Raw genomic sequence first — 25657 nt, 5'->3', positions numbered from 1 at the left:
AGATTATTGATACTGCAATCCATAACAGAACTGGCAAGAGTTGTATTGAATTGTTGTTGGTTTGTTTGGTTTTTTTTTTTACTTCAGCGCATCAACAAGCAAGCATTGACGGCTCTATCTACAAAACTGTCACTTGGTTTTATGTTCCCCAGGGAGTTGTAACATCCTGTCATCATATACTCAAGGAAATACCTATTGAAGCCATAATTAGGCAATTTTTATGGATCCATTGTGCTTTTGCATTTTGTTCTGGTGTGTTATTTTAAAATAGTAAAAATCAAATTGACCTTATATTCTGCAACGTTGCTACACCTTTCATCAGGAAGGTTGTGAGCCTGAAAGTTGGAATATGAGGTTTGCAGTCTGTCCTCACTTCACAGATCACAAACACAATGTTCTGTTTACCCTTGGCATGGCTGTAAACAAGAATCTTTCTGGTCTGCTGAGTGATTATGTAAATAGGGCTTTTATAAAGCATTTTAAGCACCCAGTAGAACAGAGTAAATTCTTTAGAGTTTTTTTCTTTTCTAATGGTAATTACATAATTGGATAGGTTTTAGGTTATTTTTTTCCATCTGATATGTAGATGCCAGAGTCACTTTTGAGCATTTTTACTGAAGAATCCTAAAAATTATTCAGGAAAACAAATCTGCTAGGCTTCCCCCTATTATCAACATCCCAAAATGTCTTTGGCAATGAGTAAATGTCAGACATTTGTTATTTGGCACTTGACTTGTCCCTTATTTCTTTGAACTCAAACATGTTGCATAAGATTGGTAAAGTTATGCTAAGCTAATAATTGAAACAAAACAAAAAACCCTAAATCCTCCCTTGATCCAACCTTTCTAATTTCCATCTAAATACACGAGATGTAATAAGCCTTTAATTGTTGTGAGAAAAACTCAATCTGCTTTAAATTTCCAATAAGTGTTACTTAAATTTCCAATATATTTTGTCTTTTGTTTCTGCAGATTTCTTTTTGCCTCTGGAGAGTTTCATTATGGCAGCCTCCAGTGAACAATGACATCCTTTGACAAATACAGATGCCAAAAAGCCAGACGAAAACAGTGGCCTTGTTTCGTTTTTACTCCAACACAGTGAAATGGTGCTCTTAATGTTTTGTTATTGACTCTCACTGGAAAAAAATACTAACTCCTGACTGGACCTTTTTTCCCCCAGCCCTCTCCCAGTGTTCTTATGGATGCTTGACACAGTGACATCATGTAGTAGGCCCTGAAGTGTTGTCATAATTGAGTTGCAATGGTTTTATACACTTCTCCATTTCCCAACAGCTTTCTGTCAGTTCTGCATTCTTTTTCCTGGGGCCTGATTTTCCCATGTTACTGGCTAGCAGACAGGCTCGTGGGCTCTTTTGTTCCAACCACCTATGAAAAACGTCAAAGAGCAGATGACCCATGCTATTTTCATGCACTCTGCATCATTATTACCACTCCCATCTACCTGGCACTCTTGGTGGCCTCTCTTCCTTTCGCTCTGATCGGATTCTTGCTCTGGTCCCCGCTGCAGTCAGCCAGAAGGCCCTATATCTACTCCAGGCTGAAAGACAAGAACCATGCCAATGGAGCCACGCTGCTCACTGAATGGAAAGCTGCAGGGAGTGGGAAAAGCTTCTGCTTTGGCAGTGCCAACGTTTGCCTGCTGCCCGATTCTCTGGCAAGGTTTAATAATGTTTTCAATACGCAGGCCAGGGCTAAAGAGATTGGCCGGAGGATCCGAAATGGGGCGAGCAGGCCACAGATTAAAATATACATAGATTCTCCTACCAACACATCCATCAGTGCAGCGAGTTTCAGCAGCCTGGTCTCCCCCCAGGCTGGAGATAACCGTACTGTTAATGCTGGCATCAAAAGGACAACATCAATGGAGTACAAAGGAGACAATTGTGGCTCAAACAACGGCGAGGAGAACAGAGAAGATAAAGGTGGAAGTGGAGAGCCACACGAGGGAGAAGAAAACACTTGCATTGTCCCTATCAATGGAGAGGAGAACGGCCACCTGTCAGACACAGAAATAGACACCGTCAACGGCCAGGCTCGTGCCAGTGGCCCAGCAGAGCCCTCACTGGAAGGTGACGCAGAGATCTCAAAAACACCGAACCACAAACAGAAGGAAGGAGATTCTGGGAGTTTAGACAGCTGCTCTGCCTCACGAGAGTCCCTAGTCAAAGTCCGTGTTGGAGATGGTACAGTGGACCAAAGCACTGTCAACAACAAGCTCCTCTACAAAGCTTCAATCATGAAGAAAGCTTCAGTGCGGAAAAAGAAACACACAGATGAGACCTTTGATCATGAGATCTCCGCTTTCTTCCCTGCCAACCTGGACTTTCTGTGCTTGCAGGAAGTGTTTGACAAAAGAGCTGCGGAGAAATTGAAAGAGCAGCTCCATCACTATTTTGAATACATCGTCTATGATGTTGGGGTCTACAGCTGCAACGGCTGCTGTAGCTTTAAGTTTGTGAACAGTGGTCTACTTTTTGCCAGCCGCTACCCTGTTATGGATGCTGCCTATCACTGTTACCCCAATGGAAGAGGAATGGACTCCTTGGCTTCCAAGGGAGCCTTGTTTCTCAAGGTAAGAGCCTTTTTGAAGCTGCAAGAATTGATTCTGTGTATGTGCCAAGTTATAAAGTTACATTATTTTCTCATTTTTTTAGACCTCAACAGAGGCAATATTAAGATTTAGATTTCCTGATATAACTTAATGGGTTATAGACACAATTTTTATGGGATCTGTAGCTTGAATACTGTGTTAAAATGATGGATGTGTCTGAAATAACGAGGGATTTTTGGAGACAGAAATGAAGTATGATTTCAACACTCAAAATTTGAAATGGTTTTCATGATAGTTTAGTTTCTTTCTTTACAGAAATTTTGGTAATCAAATGCATAAATTCTGAGCCTCATAACATGAGTACAGTGCAATTGGCATTACTGTTGGAAACCAGCTTGTGCTCGTTCTGTGTTTGGGAATCAAAAGAGAATCAAAAGCCTAAATGTCGGTATAATAAATCTAAAAGAATTGCAGGGAAATATATGGCTACTCCGCTCTCTTGCTTGCAAAAGAATTAGTAAGGAGAGATATGAAGAAGAATAAACAAGACAAATGTGCCTGGGACGCTGGGGAGAGCAGAGCTTTTTTGCATTATTAACACAGTTTACTTAAATTAACTAATGGCAGAGAGAACAGGAAGCCTGAGGTTATATGTCTGTAAATCATGAAAAGCAGAAATGAAAGCCTGCGTGCAATGATTTGCTTTTGCATTTAATTCTTGGGAGTACCCATCTGTGCTCTTTTGAAAGTGGACTCTTCTAGTTTACTGTTAATCAAGAGCCAAAATTTTTGCCAGACATCCAAGTCTATAGATCCAAACTTATAACAATCTGAAAACATGCAGAGTACTGAATTTCAGATTTTGTGATTTAGTCACAGTTTGGAATGGATTTCACTGACTGAGTCCTGACCAGCAGGATTGTTCTGGCCAGCACTCTGCCATCCCATTAAGAATATGGATTGTGAACAAGGATCAGTGGAAGGCTTTGTACTATGTAGTTTTTAACCAAAGCAAAAAACTTTTGGTACTGTGACTTATGTAAAAAAATCCCCAAATATTAGATTTTTGTTTCCAATAATAGTTCAGCATTTCATTGACATGAACAAAAGCCAATCCCTATCTGAATGCAGGTTTCCAAAAACTGGGTCTAAGCTTCCTATGTTGCACTCTTATGTGTTTATAAACAGCAATAATTTATTTTTTAATCACAAATTGCTGCAAGCAAAAAATGAACATAGATCTTGTGCAGTATAAATATTTCTGGGGTCACAAAGCCTACCCTTGAACATGCGCATATATTGGGGATTAAGAGATTAAAACCAATCTGTTTTTAACTGCCCATTGCTGAGTCATTGATTTGCCACCCTGCTAGGCAGGCTGCAGTGCCTCCATTTCTCTTGCAGAAAATTAAGCCTCTTTTCAAGATTCCACTGGGATGACGAACTTAATTATGGATCCAAGTTGTTAAATAATGTTACAGTTGAGCAGGGAATAGAGGTCAATTATTATGAAGTTCCAAAGATGATTCCATTCTTTTGAATATAAGAATACTGCCCAGCCATAAGACTGGTTTTCCTCCTGTCTGTGACATTCTGATATACTTTTCTCCATACCTAAAATATTTTTCATTCTGAGTTAAATTTATATTAACATGAATTTACTTTCTTTCTTAATTGTACATTAAATGACCAGTTGTACCTAGGTCATTACTTGATGACAGCAACAACATGGAGTAGGAATAATTATTTAATTTTGTCTTTGAAATAAAATAGGTTTAGAGGTTTTCTTGATGTGGTGCTTAGTCAGCAGCTGGGTAGGTGTGGACTGCAGAGACAAAACGACATCCAGTAAGTAGAAGCCTGGTTTGTTTGTGAAGTCAGTGGGAATCAGTGCAGTAACTTCAGAAGCCTCCAGCAGTTACACTGGGGCAGCAGGAAGCTGGCAGAGGGTGGCACAGCTCTGGGTGGCAGGTGTTGTCCTGGCCAGCACTCTGCCATGCCAGTGGACAGCTTATCTCCCTGCTTCCAGCCGGGACTTTTACTGGCCCTTAGAGAATTTCGAATGTCAGTCCTACATTAGAGTTTCTCTGATTATAAAGAAAGTAAGAGCTTGCAGAGCAAGAGTGTGCTAATTGCTTCCCACTCTGTAGGGGCATGGAGTTGAGCCTCTGTCCTTTGCAAACCCTGGGTTTTTAAGTTCCTACCTCCTGTGGAATGCAGTGTTCCCATTTCTGAAAGGCATCAATTGAGTTCTGTTTTGGAAGGATACTTGTGAAGGCTGTTTCCCTTGCACAGCTTCCATCTCTGAGTAAAGGAGCAGTTGCTCTCTGTGTTGGTTAAAAGCCAAAAGTTGTGCAAAACATTGAGGGGAGAAGGCTCATGTGTTTTGAAAACATGGATAAAGCCAGTTAATGTTTTCACTCACGGGGAGGAAGAAGCCTTTATTTCAATTATTCTGAGCCTAAAGAAACACCTAACATCTAAATTCAGAAGAACGTTTAGAGAAATAATCTGATTGTTGCTTAATAAGTATGATTGTCTCCTTACCAGAAATAGAACTGTTAGGGAGATAAACTAAAGGTCTCAGAATTAAACATTTAAAGAAAGAATTTGAAAATTACAAAACCGCTTTGGGGGACTCTGACACAAAACAGATCCCTACTGCCCTGGTACAAGTGTTTTGCACTTTTTTTTCATTTTAGAATGGGTTCTAAATAAGGACCGATTTTCCACTAAATAAGAATATTCAATTTCCAATGAATAAGAAATGATTTTCCATTGCCCTTGTCTTCCCTGCCCTGTCTTCACTATCTAGATTGTAAAGTTCAGGTAGAGATTTGGAAGGATTTGAGAGATTTGCTTAGTCATATAAAATTATTTTACATGAGAGACTTACAGAGCTCAAGGATTATTATTAGTAGCTGTAATAACAATCAGCTCTTACTTACTGCTTTTCATTCCTATGTCTCAGAGTGCATAATGAAGAAAGGTCAATATCTGCTTAATAGAAGGAGAAACTAAAGTACAGGAAGGTAAAGTGATTTGATTGTGGCTTAACACCTAGGGTGTTACAAACAAGGATCCAAGTTGGAAGTAAATTACAGTGGCTTTTAGCACAGTTTCATGCTACCTAACAGCTATCTGGAGACCTTGCAAAGGAAGCCTGCCTCTGTTCTCCTAAGGATGACTGCCACACGAGGTGCCACCACTGGCGTTTTCCTGACAGAGATCAGACTGGTTTTCCCATCTGGAGAGGCTGATGCTTTCCAGGTCAGGATGAAGACATGAGGATGACGTGGTTGTGAGGAGCCTTTTTGTGAAGTCCATTTTCTGCAAAGCTGGAGGACTAATTTGCATTTGGCACTTGGAACTCTTCAAATTTTACCAGTGTTTTTGTCTCCAATCTGAGGGTCTCATTGGGATGTAAGAAAAACACGGTCACAGGCAAAAAAAGTATATGAATGGGGAAAATGTCACATCCAAGTGACAATTTTGTGTCTGAAGTGTTAAACCATTGTTCTTAGTTGCCACTAAAGACTCGGAGGAGAAGTTAGCAAATACATAAATCAGCCAATCCATTTTCATACTTTGACAGTCTGGGCCCTTGGGAGACTCTGCCGTGACTCTGTTCCAGTGCAACATTTCACATTAATTTAAAATGCCGAAGAGAAGAGCCCTTGAGTCGCTTTGCAAGTTTTATAACTCCTGTTGTCTCTGCTGCTGCTCAGCTGCAGATAGAGGTGGGAAGTGGCCTGGCACAGCCACGGTGCTGGTGACTGGCGCTGAAAAGCTGCCTTGGGCAGCTCTGTCTGGAACGTGGTGCAGATTGCAGCGGTCTCAGCTCCTCTGCAGCTGCAGGTTTGACACACACATAATATTAATGCATCCTAGTTTTGATGGATTGAAAAGAGTTATAAAAGACACATCCTTTCCAGAAACTGGATGTTGATTTTACAAATCAGCATTGTCAAATCAAGTTTAAAAAGAGTCCGTGAGTGCTGAGCAGAAATTGTGTAATGCATCACCAGTCTATAATTTACTAGAAGGTTTTAAAATGTCAACATCCCTCTTTAGACAGAAGGTCTAGTGTGGAGCCTTAGTTATGCTGTGCCAGGGGTGCTGTGTAACTTTTGGACAGCAGTGCAACAAAAATGGAAACTTGACTTGGAATGGAAACATCCTTAACTTGACCTGGTGAGTTTGCCCATATTTTTCCAGGTGCAGCAATTTAATAAAAACTCACTTTTGCTGACAAATTTCACCTCTCTTGCCCTTAAATTGTAATAGTTGTAACGGTAATGTAAATCTAAGCTACCCAAGAGATGTAGATGCACAGTCTGAAAAGGGAGGTGAGAGAAAGAGGCATCATTCTCAAAATGGCTGTTGACTGAGAGAGAGGTTTTGGGGGCTTCTTCCTCCCAATGGGACTGGGAGATACAGAAGTATGGTGTGCAGAAGGCTGTTCTTCCTACTGTTCCTGCTAGGAAACTATTCTGGGTTCCAGCATCTGCCAAGAGAGTCTATTTTAGCAAAATTAAGGGTTTTAAGTTAAAACACAGTATGTGAACATAATGCAAAAAACTACAGTCTGACGTGGGAAGTCTGAACAGTTAATAGTATTCTTCAAAGTCAAAAGGAAAAAGAATGTCTTGTGGATTTTGCTAAATTTCTGCAAGAACTTGTGTTTAATTAATATTAATTCCTAAGGTTATTAACAGATTTACTTTTCAAATGCTCTGAAAATGAAGGCTGTTCTCAGGGAGTACAGTAATTGTGCAGAGAACGTGTTATTATTCATTGCTTAAAGGAAACCTAGCAACCTTTGCTTTGTGTGCAAAGCTCAACTTGTTTTCCAAAGAGCTGATATGGTGGCAACAGATGGTAGAAGGAGCAGCAGCTCTGATTGCAAAACTGTTTTGAAGCACAATTTTTACTGTTTTATCCTCTCAAGGAGCCTGCTTTGTGAGAAAATGAGGGTTCCCTGAATTAACCTCTGTGATTCTCCTTTTTGGTATTTCTGATGCAGATGCATTTTGCTCGGGTAATTCCAGCTGCCTTTGCTGTCCCAAGCCAGCTCGTGTGTGCTGTGCCTGGGAGTGAAGGGGCAGCTGCTGCACTTCCACCTGCGTTGAGGGGAAAGGTTTGGAGCTCAGGAGTGCACAGAAAAGGGGAATGGCTGCTTTCTGACCCCAGCAAAAGAACACCTAGAGTTTTCAGTGCTTAGATTTTCTTGTCCTTGATCAGTTGTCCAGTACCTACAGTTATCCCAAGATGTATAAAAGAAATGTCTGGTGCTGCTTATGAATTTGTTTAGGTGACTCTGAAGCTGTGCCATTTAAGGCAGAAGGGTAACCTAAACATTTTCCACATGCTGAGTTTCTGCTGTAAAATGTTAATGCAGGAATTGGATGGAGTCCAATAAACGGAGAGTTTTTTAAAAAAGAACAAAAAGACTCTACCGTGGCTCTGTACCATGTTCCTTCACTTTGATATAATTAATGCTATTAATCATGGTCTTTTTCTCCCTCATTAATGGGGATAAATAAAAACTGTTGTGCAGAATGAAATACAGATTTGAGAAAATGTGAGTTGTGGGCTTTATCCTCTTCAGAAGAGGAAGAGCCCTTCATTTGTGGCACCAATTTACAGCTACTTTCCCTCACATACAAGCTTAATGAAGCTTTGCCAAATAACAAATTCTCTGAGTTCATGGAATGGTAATTGTTGCATGTGGCAGGTGGGAAAAAAATAGGATTCTGAAATAATCAAGTGCAAATGTAACTAGAAAGAATTGCAGAGCACCTCACTGTTTTGGGTTGACTTCTGTTACATTTTAAACTTGTTTTATATACTTAAATACCATGTTAATAGTAATAAATTAGGGATTTAACTAATGTGTCCTCTTTAGAAGGTGTTATATATTTCTGAATGCAAAAGGTGGAGCTGTTAAAGGACTGAAAATAAGATAGATTTTTTTTTTTTTTTGCACCATGTCTAAGGCAACCAAAAATACATCTTTCTTGGGAGTTATGACTAATCCAAGTCATCTCTGTGGGACAGGAATGTTTGAAGTGGGAATGGGAGTAGCTGCAAGTTCTCTTTGGCATCTTCTGTTAACACAGGAATGAGAATTTGGGCACACAGTTTGGCTGTTCCAGTTAGGTTCTTAGTGCTGACTCTCCTACTTGGAAATTTGCTGAAATGGGAAAAAAAGTCCAGGAGCGGATACAGTTTGGAAGATTACGGAAACATTGTACTGGAAAGAAAACAAATTGTATTTTCAATTTCTTTCTTTTCCCTTCCTCACTGTTAACTCATTATAATTGCACTGGATTACATAATGGCGTTCCCACTGCAGTGGAAATAGGGAGGTGCGGAGCCTGTTACCAGCACACCCCAGAGCACCGGCCCTGCAGTGCGTGTGCAATCTCCCTGTGCACGTACACTTGCTTTAGCCACAGTAATTCACTTGAATCTCAGGCTCTTTTTAAGGGAGCTTCCCTTGAACTGAAACAATATTGGCTACATATGGTAACATGAATATTTCTGTGGGAGTAAGTCACATCGACTGTAAATTCTATTTCTGTGCCCTGCACTTACTCTCTGTCTGAGGTGTTTTATTTCCGACACAAAGAGTTACTCAAGGCCCCTGTGCAGGTGATGTTCTTTACAAATGCCAAGTTCATCCTTTTGTTTTTAGGGAGGGAGGGGTTTTTTTTCCCCAGAGCGTGCAGAGGTGCTTTCAGCCTGGTTAGCTTTTCTTCACAATATGACCATCATTAGTGTGGTTGCTGTCATGACTGTGAATTCATTTCCTGTAGAGCTCTGAAACTTTGGGTACTTATCCTCTTCAGAAGAGCAGTGCAGGGAGCAGTACTATGGTTCACATTTATTTCAGTGGCAAAATTGACACCTCTATGGTCACCTAAGTGGATGAAATGGATGGTTTTGCCCATTTACAGTCCAAGATGTGATTAAGCTGTACTGGCTGAAGCTGGAATTAACTGTGGAGATCCCAATTTACCTGAAGGAGTTTCAGTGTTACAGGCAGGTTATTTACCTTTCCCAGCTCTGGCTTTATTGGCTATCTGGAGATGCTGGGGTGGCAGACTTTGTGAAGATTTTTTTCCATGACTATGCCAAAATTTTAGTTATCCTCTGCTTTGCATACCAGGATTTGCTTCCCCTGAAGGGAGAGGCATTGAAATATGCTTAGACTTGTATGTAAATAACTCCTTTGTTTTGGAAGGTGCACATTTAAGAAACTATTTTATTTTGGATATTTTTGAGTGGCTCCCTCCTGGCAGTGTGAAGCTCCTAGAAAATGTCACTAAAGATTAAGTTCTCCCCGTAATGTTTTGGGTTTGTGTACATATTATTGGTCAGTATTTGAGACTCTACACTGGTTCTTTAATCAAGTGAGAGTTCTCATGCACAATTCAAAATTTTAATCATTAAAGAGCATTTCCTTCAAAACACCTGATGATTTGCTAGCACAGCAATGACCTCTCTGAAGCTGTTTTTCAAGGTGGTAAAGAAATACCCCAGTACTGAAGTAGCATTCTCATGGGTTTTGTTTAAGTATCTGTTGATGCTTTTCTTGACATCCAGACGTGATAGAATTGTTTTGCACTGCTGGAACAGATGTGTGTAAATATAAATTCTTAAGAGACAAGGTATTTGTCAAGTTTGCAGCTTTGTATACTTCCTATGCCAGCATATGGGAAACACGAGATGTGCAAGATTTTCCAGTTAGCCCAGGAAATTCCCATGATAGCAAGCAGTGTGATTAAATCCAAAGTTATTTTCCCTGGCTGTAGCTCTAAAATTTCAGTTCTTGCTACTCATCGGTTTTTCTTCCTGTCAAGAAGAATCCTTCTGCCATAACCTTGTTGGCTTGATTTCTTCCATAAGCCATTTATTACCTGATACCAGTCTCAGTGGAGGAGAGACCACTCCTCAGTCACGCAGGACAAGTTTTGCAAAACAGTTCTAGGAATATCCCCCATCTTGCACAGCACAGCACAGCACAATCCCAGCGTGGTCTCTCCAACAGATTGTACTAATGTGCTGTGGCACTGGGATGAAATTTTTTAATAAAAAGTACTTTAGTGTGCTTGACACAGCCAGTACTAGGAAAACAAAAACTCGGAGTGGTCAGTTTTGCACTTATTTATTTCATTTACAGGTAGGGGGCAAATATAAATATGCAGCAGCAGAAATTGGCATTTTGGATTCCAAACACACCCTCAGTAGGATTTCTCCCTTAAGGAAAAAAGTCTCTTTCCCATCTGTAATGAGGTTTTTATGCCCCCCTCCCAAGAGCAAACAAAATATAATTGTAAGTGGGGTAATAAGGATCTGAATCCACTCTTAGCTTCTCAATTTTTGACTAACTTGATTATTGCAAGTCTGGGGAGAATTGGAATACATCTTGCATATTTCAGCATAATAGTGAAAAATGCTAATTTTTAATGTGAAAATTATATAACTGGGCACTTTATTAAACCACCAATAGGTGCTGTCAGTTTTAATTTTACCTCTAGGTAACACTAGAGTTTAACAAGTTAAAAGTTCACATACCTTTTTCCTCCTGTAATAATTTGAAAATAAGTATTTTAAACCCTTACATTCAGATATTATCTTCCTGTACGTTTCCATACACAAAGAGGAATGCTTCATGGCACAACCAAGGCTGTGTGATGATTTTTAGGAAGCGGTGCCTGAAGTAGGTCCCTGCAGAAGGATGATTCAATAAATGTGTTACTGACACACAGGTACCAGCGTAGAGCAGCCGAGGTGAGCTGAAGTCAGGCTTATGGTGACAGAGCCACTCTGACTCCTCTGTTTACATATATTTCCTTTGTAACTGTGACTGTAGACGTTTCTTCTGTGTTAAGCAGCTAAAATTGGATTTGAGAAGTGCTGACTTGGCGTGGTGGAAGTGGAGCCTTCCTGCCAAGGTCCACGTTGGAGGCTGAGCCGGAGGCTGAGCGCTGTCCTCCTGCCACGTCGCTGCCCCGGCCGAGTCACCACCAGCCCAGAGAGCCTGGAAAATGCAAGTCTGAAATAGCTACGGGACCTGGCCACACTAGAGAATGTTTTCATGTGGAATTATAGGGCTTGTAGTTTTCAGAGGTCAAGTAGGTTTCCTGTCTGCACAACCCGCAGTCCTTGTCCATGTGCAAAATACCAAATTAGACTGGATAAACAGATTTTTCTTACTATTTTACTTCAGTAAATATTAAATACAGTAAAAATAAATACTTTACTGTGCTTAATACAGTAGTGCTTCTACTGTAGTTGGGAACTGACTAGGAGGATGCAAAGGTATTTTTTTACTCTCCTAGTAGTTGTCACCTATGTTTGCCTCCATTATGATTATATACCAAATATCCTCCATGCAATGGTTGCCTCTCAAAAGAAATTACAAAACCCTAAAAGTCAAAAAGGCTGGAGGAAATGTGAAATCTGGGAGACGAGCTGCTTTGGATGCACTTCTATGCTGGCACTTTCCAGGGAAATTGTAATTATGTTAATGTCTTCAGCTCTTGTTTTTGAGCTTTATTTTTTTTATTTGTCAGAGTGTTTCTGAAAGCACCTCTCCTTTCCCCGTGGGTCTGTGTTCCAGCAGAGCCCTGCGGCACCCTCCCTGCGGGCGTTTGCTGTGCTCAGCACCCTCCATACAGCACAGCCAGGCTCCATCCTGGGCCATTTCTTACCATTTTTGACAGCAGAAGATCCCAAGTCCATTTCAGCACAGATCTGTGCATAAAGGCACAATGAACAATGCACATTTATTCATGATTAATGGAAATTAGCGTGATCCTATGCACAAGTTGGTTGAGGAGTACAAGGCCTTGTCAGGCACTCCACCAAGGGTGCACAGGAAATTCTAGAGGCAGTTTGAGCTGACTCTTTTCCTCAATTGGGCTGTAATTTATGCTTGGATGTTCAGCTTTTACACTCAGATCTTTTATGCTTTTTGAATAGAAACACTGGACTGATTCCATCTGCTTTAGTCAATAAGGGGATTATAAGGAGCACATTCCTGCTATAGGGCAGAACAATTTATGTGCAGTATTTTCCTTCCAGAGTGGTTATGGTGGATGACATTGAAAGGTGTGTGACATCCAGGCTAGTCCTCTGCTGCAGGAAACACTGCACATTTGCAAACAAGTGGAGACTTTTTATCATTTAGGTTTTTGGGGTTTTTTATAGCATTGAAGAGAAACCCTGATTTTGAATTCCTAAGTTTGGAAAATATGGTTCACCCCCGTGCCTGTCCTAGCCAGTAGAGGAAATCAAGTGTTTTCCACTTTTCTACTGGAATGGCACATGTTGTGTAAAAGGGCTGGAGAGAAAGCTCCTTCTGATTCAGCAGTGACACTGAGATGTTCAGGCAGCCTGAGGGAGGAGGGAGAGGTCTGTGCAGGGCAGCTCTTGCAGCAGTCCCTGGCAGCCATGCAGCAGAGCTGCCCATCCTCTGAGCCTGCTGCAGCCTTGTGAGCTCAGGAGGATCTCCTCCTCCGGGGGTGGACGCACCAGTGCTTGCCTGCATTTGCCTCGTCTCCCTCCGCCTCCCTGAAGCAGGTTAGCTGGATGGGAACAGCATTAATAAGAATACCATCAACATCCATCTGTAAAACTGCAAAGAGAACTGAACAGACTGGGGACAGAATAATGCCAGTTGTTTATTACCTACTCCCTGGCTGGCACAAACCCTCAAAGTTAACCCTCGTTGTTGGGTACAAATGACTTCTAAATTCACTTACTGCAAAGCTGCCTTTTCAGTTATAAAATGAATCAGATGGTTCTTGAATAGCTGAAAAACAAGAAAATCAACCAAGCTGACAAAATTTTGTCAGTATGAAATGGAGCTCTGCTTGTTATTTAGAGGTGTCAGATAAAATCTGAGCCTAGCCTTGCGAAGTGGAGTCATCTGTGGTGGTGCTTTTTCTGAGCCCTGGGTACAACTTTCCTCTGTGGGCATTTTCTTTAATTCATGCAGTGTTGGCACATAAACTGTCAACAAGAAAACCATACTCTCAAACGAGTTTCTTGCCGCAATCCAAAACTTATCCACTTATCATTGGGAATTTTGATTTGCAGCTAAGTCCTGAACTACCAGAATTCTCAATAGAGTTGAAAACCTAAACCAGAACCTGATTTTGATTTGCTTGTGTGTATAGCTGCAAGTACAATTTTAAAGCATTGTATCTTAAGATGTAGATGAGGAATTATACAACAGTCCAGCTTCCCTGGAAGCTCTTCCTCTTCTGTGTGTAAGAACAGGATTCCGCACAGTGTTTTTTGTCTGCTTGACAAGCGTGGGGGCTGCTGCTGTGAGCTGAAGGATGCAAACACTGCTGGGGCATACCGAGGCCCCCAACACCTTTCCACAAGAATGTAAAAAATCCATCAAAATCCGAAACTTACAGTGGAATGGAGAAAACATGATCAAACCCAATATTTATTTCGTATTTCATCCTTTTCTCTAGGCTCCCTTGGCATTTTTTTCCTTTTACATTCCAGTCATAGGCTGGTAGCAAGAATTAGGCTGCTGGTAATGCCAGTTTTATGAGGCACTTGAGTGGTGGGCCTGAATCATACATGGAAATCGGAGCTGGGACAGGGAGCCAGTGGGACTGCGAAGAACAGGAGAAAGTAACATTTTTTATGTGTTGCAGATGAAAATCAAAACACAGAACATGGTGATGTGCAAAGGGCCAGTTCAGCGTGCTGGCCACAAGCCCCAGTAAGAGCAGTAAGCCTCAGTGTGCGCCTCTGGTGGTTTTTTCTGATTTCAAAATGGAGTTGCCTGGAAAGAATGGTAAAAAAGCTGCACAGATGGGCTTGGAAGTAGAGTTGAAAGAGCTCTTCCATTAATCACCTTTTTATTTCTTCCCTTCCAGGTGCAAGTGGGAAGTACACCTCAGGACCAAAGAATTGTGGGATACATTTCCTGCACTCACTTGCAAGCTATTGCAGGTACTGTCCTAGGATTCCTATCTTTGTTTGTCACTATTTCCAGGCCTCGGGTGGTATTTTTGTGCACAACATATTATATATATATATATATATCTTTGAGTGATGGTATTCCCCTCCTGTGTTTCTGACAGTCAGGTGCAGCGTGCGCTGCAAAGAAGGGCAGATGAGTACCTCCAACCCTTCACATATTCAGTCTCAGAGTAATTATTATAGGGCACAAACGAAAACTACCCCATGGGAACTTCTCTTTGCTCCCTTTCAACCAAATGCTGCTATTTTAGAAATACATTACTATCATTGTTACTCAACGGCATTCAACAACCCTCACAGTGAGTATCAGCATACAAACAAAAATCTCTTTGTACATAACTGGGGGATGATCAGAAGATACATGTTGGGACGGTACTTCTAGCTGCTGATTTCTGGTGGAAAAAGCCAAAATTCTCTGGCTTTTGACCTGCACATTTCATCTATAAATGACTAGCAAGTTAATACACTCACTGGAAAATTCTCTTGGTGATGTGTTTAAAAGCAGTTGTGTACCTAGAGTAGGTGTAGTTATAAAAGCCAAATCTACAGACCTTTACTTACGATCAGCATCTTATTTAGCCAGAGGGCTGGATCCCATGTATTCGACAGGGCTGTGGTTGTGGTGCTCCTGGCTGCTGGAGGCAGGACAGCCCTGCCACACTGGCCGCTGCCAGCCCAAGTGCTGGGGCCGAGGCAAAGCCGGGACCGCCCGTGTGAGCGGAGCGTGCGGGGCTGCTCCATCCCTGCCTCAGCCACACGCACCTGGGAACACAACTGCCAGTCCCTCAGGTCCATTAGAGACGCTGCATGGTTCTAAAAAAGATTAATGAATTTTTCAGCTACTTTTTAACAATGTAACATCCTGCTCTGCTTTTCTATTTTTAACTTATGGTAATGTACTGTGAGACTGCTGAGATTTACTGCTGTTCCACTTTAGTTTAGGTTTTTGGGGTTTGTTTCTATTTTTCAGTCCTGTTACTTTTTGCTAGCTAGTCATGTATTCTGAGTTAGTTCTTGATAACCACATTGTGAAATCCCTAAAATATTAAAGAGGAAGAGGGGGAAGGGAATAAGAAAGGGGAAGTAATGCTCTATTTTCAAAGTCAACCTGAAGTTTGTTCAAGGGTAAAAGACAACGTTTTATTTTCTTGCTTTATATTTTTAGGCTTATCTGGTTCAAACTCCATTCAAACAGAGCAGACAATGATTTCAGAGTCTGTCCCTAGGTATATCGTATTTCTTTATAAAGTGAAATGGAAAACTAAAGTTCATAAGTTCGGCAGAGATGAACTTTTCTAATTTGCATAATTTGGTTCATAACATTAATGCATTAAACAAATTATCAAAAAACCCAGTTTAACGATGTAAAGATGTGTATCTCCAAAAACAAGCAGTGATTAAAAGGTCAGCCATTTAAATCATCTTGTCATACATGGCTGAGTGCAACCTGGTTTCCCTCCTAGGATACATAAACTTACACTTGACAGTGCTGATACTTACATGAGTATTAATTAAATGATCCAAGTGCTCGTGATCAGGGAGCAGCTACTACTGCTTTTCCCAAGGTATGTGCTGGCTCAACTCTGTTCTGAGCAATTACTATTTGTTGAGACCTGACCCTCAACTTTTTCAAGAAATTTAGAATTACTTGTAGCTTTTCCTCAGTTTTCTGCCCAGTACTGGTTGCTGCTACGAAGAAGCTCTTTATTTCCACTGTGGAAATAGTTGCATTTCAGTGACAAATGAAGGGATCTTTTAATGAGATTTGATGTAATTATTTTCCACGGGGCTGTTAATTTTGCATGGTTCTTTTATGTCTGTTGATTAGTCAGTGATTAATGTTCTGGACAGGTTTTGCTGCCTTGAATCCACCCACGTCCCGAGTCCCATTGAGTCACGGATCTCAGACACCCCACCAAGCCACCAGTACAGAGTAAACCCCAAGTTACTCCAGCCCTAATTCCAGTGATGTAGCCTGCTGGATGCTGTCTCATAACCTGTTCACACCCCTGCTCTGCATTTAGTGTGGGTGTAGCCATTGGCAGCCCAGCTCCTGGGGACCCACACTTCTCCAGCCCCAGTTTCAGGCTCCCAAGCCTATACAGCACTGAGAAAGCTCTCCCAGTGTTTGAAATTGTGGTGGTGCAATCAGGAGTAGCTCCAGTGCTGAGCACCCTTAGGCAGGGATTCCACAGATGTTCCTGAAGCAGCAGAGCTGGTGTATCCACAGCAGGGCAGCCTGTCCTTCCCCTCCCGGCAGCTGTGCTACCCCAGCTGTCACAGGCTGTGCTGCACTCGGCTGGGGACCTGACCTAGCAGAAAAGAAACCCAGCAGAAGAAAGGGGGACTTTGTTCCTTCGTGGTTTTAGGTGGTTTGTTCTTAAATTGGTTAATTTATTTCCTCAGTCTGCCCTGGATTAAGTGTTACAAGTGCAGGGGTCTGCACACAGTCAGGCGGGACACAGCCTGTCTCACAGCTGAACCGAAGCCTTTGGTTTGTGACTTGGAAACATTTTTTCCTTGTGATTAGGCTTGACATGCTACACTTTGCAAGGTTTTTTTTGGCTCTTCTTCCCCAGGTTCCCTGCCAATACATCCCATAGTGCACTGCCTCCACTAGATCTTTTAATTTCCTGCGACTAGGCCTGTTTCTGCTTTGTCCTACAACCACAGTGCTCCTTCCAATGCCTTTCAGAATAGGATAGAGCAGCCAGTGTACAATACTTGCCTGAGCTCTGACCAGAGCCAGGGCTTCACTCAAGTGTTTCCCAAGTGAATGGAAAGGGCAAGTATGATTATTCTACAATGAACAAAGGTGAAGCGTTTATTTATGCTGGCTGAAGTTTCCCATATTACCCTTTCATCCTTCCACAAAATATGAAGCTGAAAGGAGCTTTCAGAGAATTCGGAAATGCTGACTGCAGGAACCCATCACGACACAATTATGTGCGTTTTTCCAGGCCAGTTGCTGAAGAAACGAGTGCAGAGCAATTAGCACAAATCTGTATTCTTTGGTTAATCCCTGGTGGCTGTCAGATCACTGATTCTATCTGAATGTTTAAGAAGTTGAACCTTTGTTGGGAGTTACTAACTAGTTCTTTTCTGTTAATATTTACTGAACTGCCTCTTCCCCTGAGTATGCTGGATGCAACTCTAGCTTCTCTTCTACTTGGGTGTCTGCTGAGTTCACTTATCTTCATCTCCAAAGCTATTGATCATTGGGAGCTGCTGAGACTCTGATCTGAGTAGAAACTTTTGCATGGGGATACCGGCAGTACCTGCTGAGAGCTGCAGGGAGCTGGATAATTCTAATCTCAGAAAACAATTACATTCAAGTGATTCATTAGAGAGATCCCATCTCGTCTCCTGGAAATGCAGCTGACTATATGCCCCTGCTCCCAGTAGTGCTCTGAAGATCAATTACTTCTATGACTTCTAGTGGGGATAGTGAGGGATGCTGGGCTGTCACAAGTCCACACTTTGCTAAAGACAGACGAAAGTCACATTCCCAGAGCTCCAAGGCTCCTGTTCACCCGTCAAGCCCTGAGGTTAAAAGCTGTGCAGGGCTGTTACAAAGGTTCAGCATCCTCAGAGAGAGATGCATGTCACTATGCAATTAATGCTTTTCTGGTAACAACAATGCATCTTATCAGGCACAACATCATTTTGCTTGTGTGTCTCTTGTTTTTCTCAAGATTTCTCTGTTGGTGAATTTTACCTTTTTGTGTTCCAGTTAAGTTAGTTTGCTGTATTTTTCACACTGATCTGGGACAGGTTGCTGCCTGAGTTTTATGCCCACGTGGAAATGGCCCTGTTATTTTATTTCTCATTTGGTGAAGCCACGCCAGATGGATAATTCACAGAAAATGAATAAAAAATCCTTGGCCATCCAGGAATGCAAAAGTGCATCTTAGAAAATGAAGCAATTTATGTAATTGGGACTTTGTGGGGAATGAGATTTTACTGCATTCTTGTCAACAAGCACCATGCTTAAAAGTTATCTTATGAGAAAGCAATGGCAGGTCAGGAAATGTGCAACATAAGGAGAGGAGACAGGAGAGGAAGATTCAGATGCTGCAAAAAGAGGACAGGCCATGAATTTGAACGAGCTTCACCAGGAATGAGAAAGCTGGGACAACTTCAGGAGGAGAAAACTCTTGTCCGAGTGTAAATACCTGATGGGAGGGTACAAGGAACGTGGAAGCAGCCTCTCCTCACTGGGGTCCAGTAATGGGACAAGAGGCACTGGGCACAAACTGAAATGCCATTTAAACACAGGAAAACGGGTTTTATTGCAAGGATGATGAAGAATCAGAACAGGCTACCCCGAGGTTATGGAATCTCCAACTATAGAGATTTTCAAAATCTGCGTGGATGTGGTCCTGAACAACCTGCTGGAGCTGATCCCTGTTTGGGCAGGGGGGTTGGAGTGGATGATCTGCAGAGGTCCCTTTCACAAGCTCCTGCATTCCATGAATCTGGGATTTTCCCCTGTCTTCAGCTGAGCAGGATGGATCTGTTAGTCACGCACACCTTTTGTAGTGAGTGTCACCTGCTCCAGGCTCTGTTTATTCCATGTGACCTATTTCTTGTGCTTTTGTTTAGCTCCATCTTCACTGTGGGGCTTTCTTGTGCTGTCGTAGCTGGGGCTTTCCCAAGAGTACATCGTGTCAAGCTGTGTGAGTAGGGTACACTCATCGTAGATTAGGGCATAGATCTGGGAAGCACATCTGCTTTTACATTACAGCCCAGCTGGGAAAGGTTTGTTAGGAGTAAAAGAAACAGAAGAAAAAGATCAGATTCTTGTTGGAATTACCAGCCTGAAGAGATGAGTCAATGTCAGAACCTACTTAAAATCCTCTTTCCCTAGACATGGTCCTTTCAATATTTCTTTTAATTATTTAGCATGACATCAAATAATCCTTGGTTGAACATTTCTGATTCTGTTTGTATTTAACTGTTGCTTTAACACCTTCCTGCTCACTCCTGCTCTGAGATGATGTTGAAATTCCAGCCTTTCACGGGGTTATAGTGGTGGGAAGTTGAAGCCCTCGTGGCTGGAGCTTGTGTGCTAACGCAGGGACAGCGCAAATGCTGCAGAGATCACTTTGTAAGGGTCTCTAAAGAGTCCTGGTGACAGCTGCAGTTGAGATGAGAGATTAATAAACTGTGAGGGTGCAGGCTTTAATATTCACCATCTCCACACTGGCCTCTGAAAGCAGCTCTGGACATGCATAACTGAACAGGTTTTACAAAGTAGTAAATTATGTCAAAGGAAAATTTTACTCAGACTAAGTAATATTTTTGGGCTTGCTGCTTTTCCTTCTGGTTCTGGCATTTGAAAACCAATACTTTATTTGAAGAAAAATAATGTTCTGACTTGATATATCTTTAAAAGTCTGAAACAAGAAAATGATAGCTGTTAATTCTAGGGACACAGAAAACAAAACAAAAGGGGAGACACTATGGTAAAGAATTGTTTCTAGAATGTATAATTCTGCTCCTTTGTCTGCATCAAAATGATTTGCTGTTATCATTGTAGGAAAGAGAGACAGTAATCATTTTTTATTAGACTTCATGTCACCTACTGTGCTCGAAGTTGAGTGTGGTTCGTTGCTGTAATTAAAGTGCTGGTTTGGGTGTCAGATGATTCCATTTGGCAACCAATCAATCTCAGCCTTTCCCGGTGTAACTCCACAGAACTGATTAAAAGAATCTGGTTCTTTTTTTCTGAATTTCTGCCCACCTAAACCCCTACCTTTAAAAATATGAAAAATACTTCCAGTTTAGGCATTCTCCTGACCACAAATAGAACGTTTCCTCAGATGAACTACTATAGTATAAGTAAGCTGAACGTACCATTGATGTATATTTACTAATTACACTTGAAAGCTAAACTTTTCCTTTTTAAAAAATTAGACAGCAAAGCAAGATCAAGTGATCCACCCCAGAACATAGTGTCTACTTCTGACTGAGGCAGGACTTTGAGTTTCTGGTTAGAAATGTAGTGCATCAGATTCTCCTATGACAAGAAACATCACTGTTTGGGGTGGTTGCCTGCAGCACAGGGAACTCGTCTTCTCATTTTTTCAGATGTGCCTGGTTCCAGAAGGAGATACTTAAAACCATCCAAAAGTGTGGTTCCTAATGGAGCTCCTAACTGGCTCAGCACTGTGAGTGCTCTTCTGGCCACAGTATTTCTTATCTTGCAGCCTTTTTCTCAGGATTTCTGCCAATAGCTCAGCAACTCATATATGGCTGAGTAACATCTTAACAGGAGGTCTTACTCTTTGTTTTGGTTGTTTGTTTTTTTGCCACAGGAGACACTACTGTTCGATGTGAGCAGCTGGATATGCTTCAAGATTGGCTGTCTGAATTCAGAAAATCTACCTCCTCCTCCAGTACAGCCAATCCAGAGGAGCTGGTGGCTTTTGATGTACTCTGTGGAGATCTCAACTTTGATAACTGCTCCTCTGGTAAGACAAGGTTTGACTTTTCCTGATGTCTACCAGTCCTGAAAAGGAATGTTCTTGATCCCTGTGGGTTTTAGCAGTATATGACTATATACTAAATTATGAATGGTTTTGCTGGGAAAAACTTAATTGCTGCAGACACCTCTAAAATAGGTATGAGTTCTGAGTGTGAGCTACTCCCCTTGGCTCATCCCATGAGCTCTGTGGAATTATTAAGCATGATGGATTTTAAGGCACAAAAAGCAATCATTTGTGACTTGTGGTAGCAATAATGAAGACAGAGCCAATGGTTTCGCTTTACTTGAATTAGGTAGACGTTTACTATGCAACAGTTTTAGTTACTGATGAGACACATGTAGAAAAAGTAGTAAATTCATGCAGTTAAAAATAATTTGGTAGTACATATATACAGACATAGGAGACTAATGCTGCAGAGAGAATTCAACATTGCTGAATCAGTCTTGGAAAAAAATTAACTAATGCTATGTACTTTGGGGTCTTTTATTTTAAGAAATTTGTTTTTTTCCTTTTAATTGGATGCCGAGGGTACTAGAAAAAGAACTCCACAAAGCCATAATTAATGGGTGGTGAGTTCCCAGAGATGGAAGCTTTTTCCTAACATGAACATTATGCTGTGTGACAGCTGAACTGCCAACGTGGAGTGCAGAGCATAGTGTCTTTGTATCCTCTGTTCCTCCCTCTCTGTCCAGCTCAGGCTCCAAAGTGGGATTCAGCAACTCAGATCACAGTTTGGGGATGAAATGTGAATTTGGCAACAGCACTCAGTGGATTCTGTAGTCTTTAGAAGAAGTCTCAGGTAACTGAGATAGAGAGCGACAACTGTACCAGAAGCAATTTCAACATAAAGCATTGTCTGATCTAAAAACCCCCAAACTGTTATTTCTAATCTCATTACTTGTATCAGGCACTTGAAATGGAGGATTTTAGCAAAGTCTTGTAGAAAAGACCCCCAGCTCTTCTCTCAGTCATTCCTAGCTCATATGAGCAAACTGTAAATCCATCACAACTTAGGCTCCACAGCAAACTCGGAATGGTTCGAGTGCTGGGTGCTGCAGTCAGACAGACTCATCTTAGGGTGCAGGATGGTGCAGCAGTGCTAGGGAGTTTTTGAGGGAATACAAGAAGGAAATGGTCAGTGACAGCTCCTCAGCTGCCCGAGCTGCCACACAGGCCGAGGAGGCTGCAGCAGTGCCAGGCAAGGGAGGCAGAAGCTGGGGACACAAACAGAAGAACATCTGCTGTGATTTGACCATTTCACTCGACTGTTGTTGGCTGGATGGAGTGGCCTGCAGGCAAAGGTGTCCATCAAGGAAATAAAGAAGCTGCTGCAAAGTGAACAGGAGACTGCCCAGGCAGATCACAAATGGAGAGTGAATGGGCTCTGCAGCACGAGGAGAGGAGATGGCAGGGAAGCTGTGAGGCAGAACATATGGTCAGGACTCTCCACCTGGGAAGTGTTGGCACTCTACCCAAGATCTTGCACGAGCCGCAGAGAGCATAATTAATGCAATTCTGGGCTGTCTTTTTAATGAAAAATTAAAATAACAATTTGCTTTTGCAAATAATAGTTGTAAACATTGCAACTACTGCTAAAGAGGATTGAAAAGTGGGTTATAAAAATTAACTTTATCTGTGCTATCTTGGATGCTTATCTACATCACTCTCCCCTTTAAAATGCACCCAGCCTGGAAACTGGAATTAAGCTGGCTATTTATTTTTTTATTTTCAGATTGCTTTCTTTCCATATGTACTAAGCAAGATTAATGTAATGTTTTAAAGTTCTCTCCTCCCTTTTTACATTACTCATTGTTTTAGGAACATTTGTTAGCATTATAGGTTAATTGAGTATCTTAAGTTTTTTTAAAGCAATAATCAGCTTCCTGTAATTCTCTTTGTGATTTTCTGTATCCTTTCCCACTCCACAGACTGATACAACAGCTAATTAATGTTTCAGTGAATACCAAGCTTCTATTCTTAGTTATATTGACAGTACAGTTTTCAAAGATCTTTAGGTCTGTGAGTGACCTTATGCTTATGACAAATTTTCTGCAACTCAGTGTTCCCCTCCAGCTTTACAGAACATTATGGCAACATTCCTACAGGGAATTCACACTTAGTGGGAATGTTATCAGAAAGTTACTTACTGTCATCTTGCTATGGACTGACTTGTGTAAAAGTCTGTTATGTTTTTAAATGTTTTAGCATAAGAGAAAAAAGCCTTCCAATCAGATCAGCAAAGTTTTGTGTTATCAGCTGTGACTTGTCATGGTCAGCCCCAGAGTTGTAGATTAGTATTTTTTAATCTATCTTGGTTTTGAGGGAGATTCTGTAGATATATGGTACAATGAGGGAAAACTTGGAGAAATGAAAAATGGCAAGGATTTAATCTTCTACTTTTCCATAAACACTAAACAAACCAATTGGCTGCTCAGACAGAAAGAGCAATTCTCTGTGTTGTTCACATGGCAGAACTTAGGGAGGGGCAGTTCTCCAACCATCTGCCACAACTCCATGATTCCCTGAAACATTAGTTTTTCAATCTCCTTGCAGTTCTGAGGCTGTTCTCAAGACTGAGAGCTAGCTGGAAAGATGTAATGAGACAGATGAACTGTCATTCAGCTGTACTAAAGACTCTGAATAACAAAATGGCAAAGGAGCCGACAGCTGTGAGCACAGCACTGCTCCACTCCACCTTTCTATTCAGCGAGAGATCAGCAGCTCCTTCCTTAGCAAGACCAGTGTTTTACACGAGGAGATTTGATGTGATCCTTGGTATGTGAGCTGGGCTCTGTCAAGAGACACAGCTCACAGTCCCGAGTTTTGTTTTGGACTTCATTTCCCATTTTCACACCCGCTCTTGGCATAGACAGTGACAAATACACGACAGCAGCAGCAGCTCCAAACTCAGGTGAATAATCTCCCAGGAGACAGCTTCAAGTCTTGCTAAGATGTTCTAGCCTTATAAGAGGTGTAAGTGCTGTGAGGAAGCTTTCAGGAGCTGTTTGCAGTTTCTTTGCCATGTAACAGTGGAATTGTTGCCGTGGACATTCTCAAGTTCCAGTTTGTTTCCTGGCTATGGGGATTGTGTTGATAACAGCACACACAGAACAGGATCTTGCTGGTTTGCTCAGGGTCTGAAATGCTGGTATGTGGAGTTTTGTGGGATATATTACCAAGTGATCCTAGGATCTTGATTTGCTTTATGCTTTCAATGCAAGGAGCACAGTAGCAACTAAGAAGAATTTAACTTAAAGTTTGATAGGTCACGCTGATTATGTTTAGAATGGCTTTAATGCTGTAGATACATCCCAAGTAAATTATCAGTTGCCTGTCCTTTCTTGTATCTGTTATAGTTTGGAAAACATTCAGTCAGTGAATTCTTCTGAAGCAAAGAAAGCATAAGGTTTTTTCTTCAAACTCACTGAGATATGTAAATATGCCCACAAACTGGCACTTCCTTTGCCATTGGGAAGCCAGCCCAGCTCTCCTCTGGGTGTTCTATCTCAACAAGAGTTTACTGTGTAAGCAAACAATGGCAATGGCAGAGGGACGCGATACACTGGAAAACATTCATTTCAGCTTAGAGCTAAAAACTACCAAAAATATCTTCCATTGAAAAGACTGTAAGAAAGCACAGGGAAACACTCTTAATAGCAAGCATTTTCTGGAATTTCTGACCGAGGCAAGATCCTGCTGTGCAGTAAAGCTGTGGCTGAAGCGACTCAAATCAAAGCTGTGTATTTAGGACTCTCCTACTGAGGAGAAACGAGGGCTTGGTGCTGCTCTTGTGGCAGAACACACAGCTGTGCTCAGGTTCACAACCAGGAGCTGATGTGCCTTTTCTTGGGGTTGTTCTTTCCCTGCAGAGGACAAGCTGGAGCAACAGCACTCTCTGTTTACACACTACAAAGACCCGTGTCGAGTTGGTCCTGGGGAGGATAAGCCTTGGGCAATTGGTAAGACCTTCTCTAGCTCTCAGTGGGGGAACACCTCCCTGTCTGTCACCCCCAGCCAGCTCTAAGCAGCAGCTGCTTCAGCTGACCAGCAGGAAGAGTTTGGTGGAGGCCAAATATTTATAAGGGGTATTTCTATACCATAAATTTGATAGACTGTAGAAATATCTTGTGCAATGACAATTAAGAACCAGAGATCTTGAACTGCAGTTCACATTCTAGAAGTCATGCATCAAGCTACCTGGATACCTTCCCCATATATTCTACTTTAAAATAATCTCTAGATTACTTAAGGGGGAAGGTAGCCAAATTATTGTTTCTGTACTTTGTGCGTGAAGTGAAAGCCTGCAGCTTCTGCTCAGTGTTCCATTTGGTGCTCAATAAATACAGTGAGGATGTAACAAAGCAAATCAGCTCTTAGAATTTGTAAGGTTTGTATTACAAAAGATTTCCTGGAACTCTGAGATATTGATATCTGGCATGACTCAGTTGAACTTGCTGAAGTTTTAGAACAGGGGTTAATACTTTCTCCAGAGGAACTTTAATAACTGTGAAGATACTAAAGATAAGTAGAACCTTTTAATAATGAGGCTTTACTCTGTGGTAGGAGAAAAACAA

General features: G+C 41.6%; 1 protein-coding gene across 5 annotated transcripts in view; it reads left to right on the top strand.

Moving 5' to 3' along the window:
* The window catches only part of SMPD3 (sphingomyelin phosphodiesterase 3), a 102996-nt gene that overhangs the window by 67105 nt on the left and 10234 nt on the right, over positions 1-25657 (top strand). For all 5 annotated transcript variants that reach the window (XM_040075065.1, XM_040075062.1, XM_040075066.1 and 2 more), the window contains 4 exons: positions 972-2592; positions 14487-14562; positions 20913-21068; positions 24953-25042. In XM_040075065.1, coding sequence (XP_039930999.1) covers positions 1261-2592; positions 14487-14562; positions 20913-21068; positions 24953-25042 — 1654 coding nt within the window. In that variant the 5' untranslated portion in view covers positions 972-1260. The remainder of the gene's footprint in view (positions 1-971; positions 2593-14486; positions 14563-20912; positions 21069-24952; positions 25043-25657) is intronic.

Source organism: Hirundo rustica, chromosome 11 (assembly GCF_015227805.2).
Source record: "Hirundo rustica isolate bHirRus1 chromosome 11, bHirRus1.pri.v3, whole genome shotgun sequence".
NCBI classification, from domain to species: domain Eukaryota; kingdom Metazoa; phylum Chordata; class Aves; order Passeriformes; family Hirundinidae; genus Hirundo; species Hirundo rustica.
This window is presented reverse-complemented; position numbering and strand designations above follow the sequence as displayed.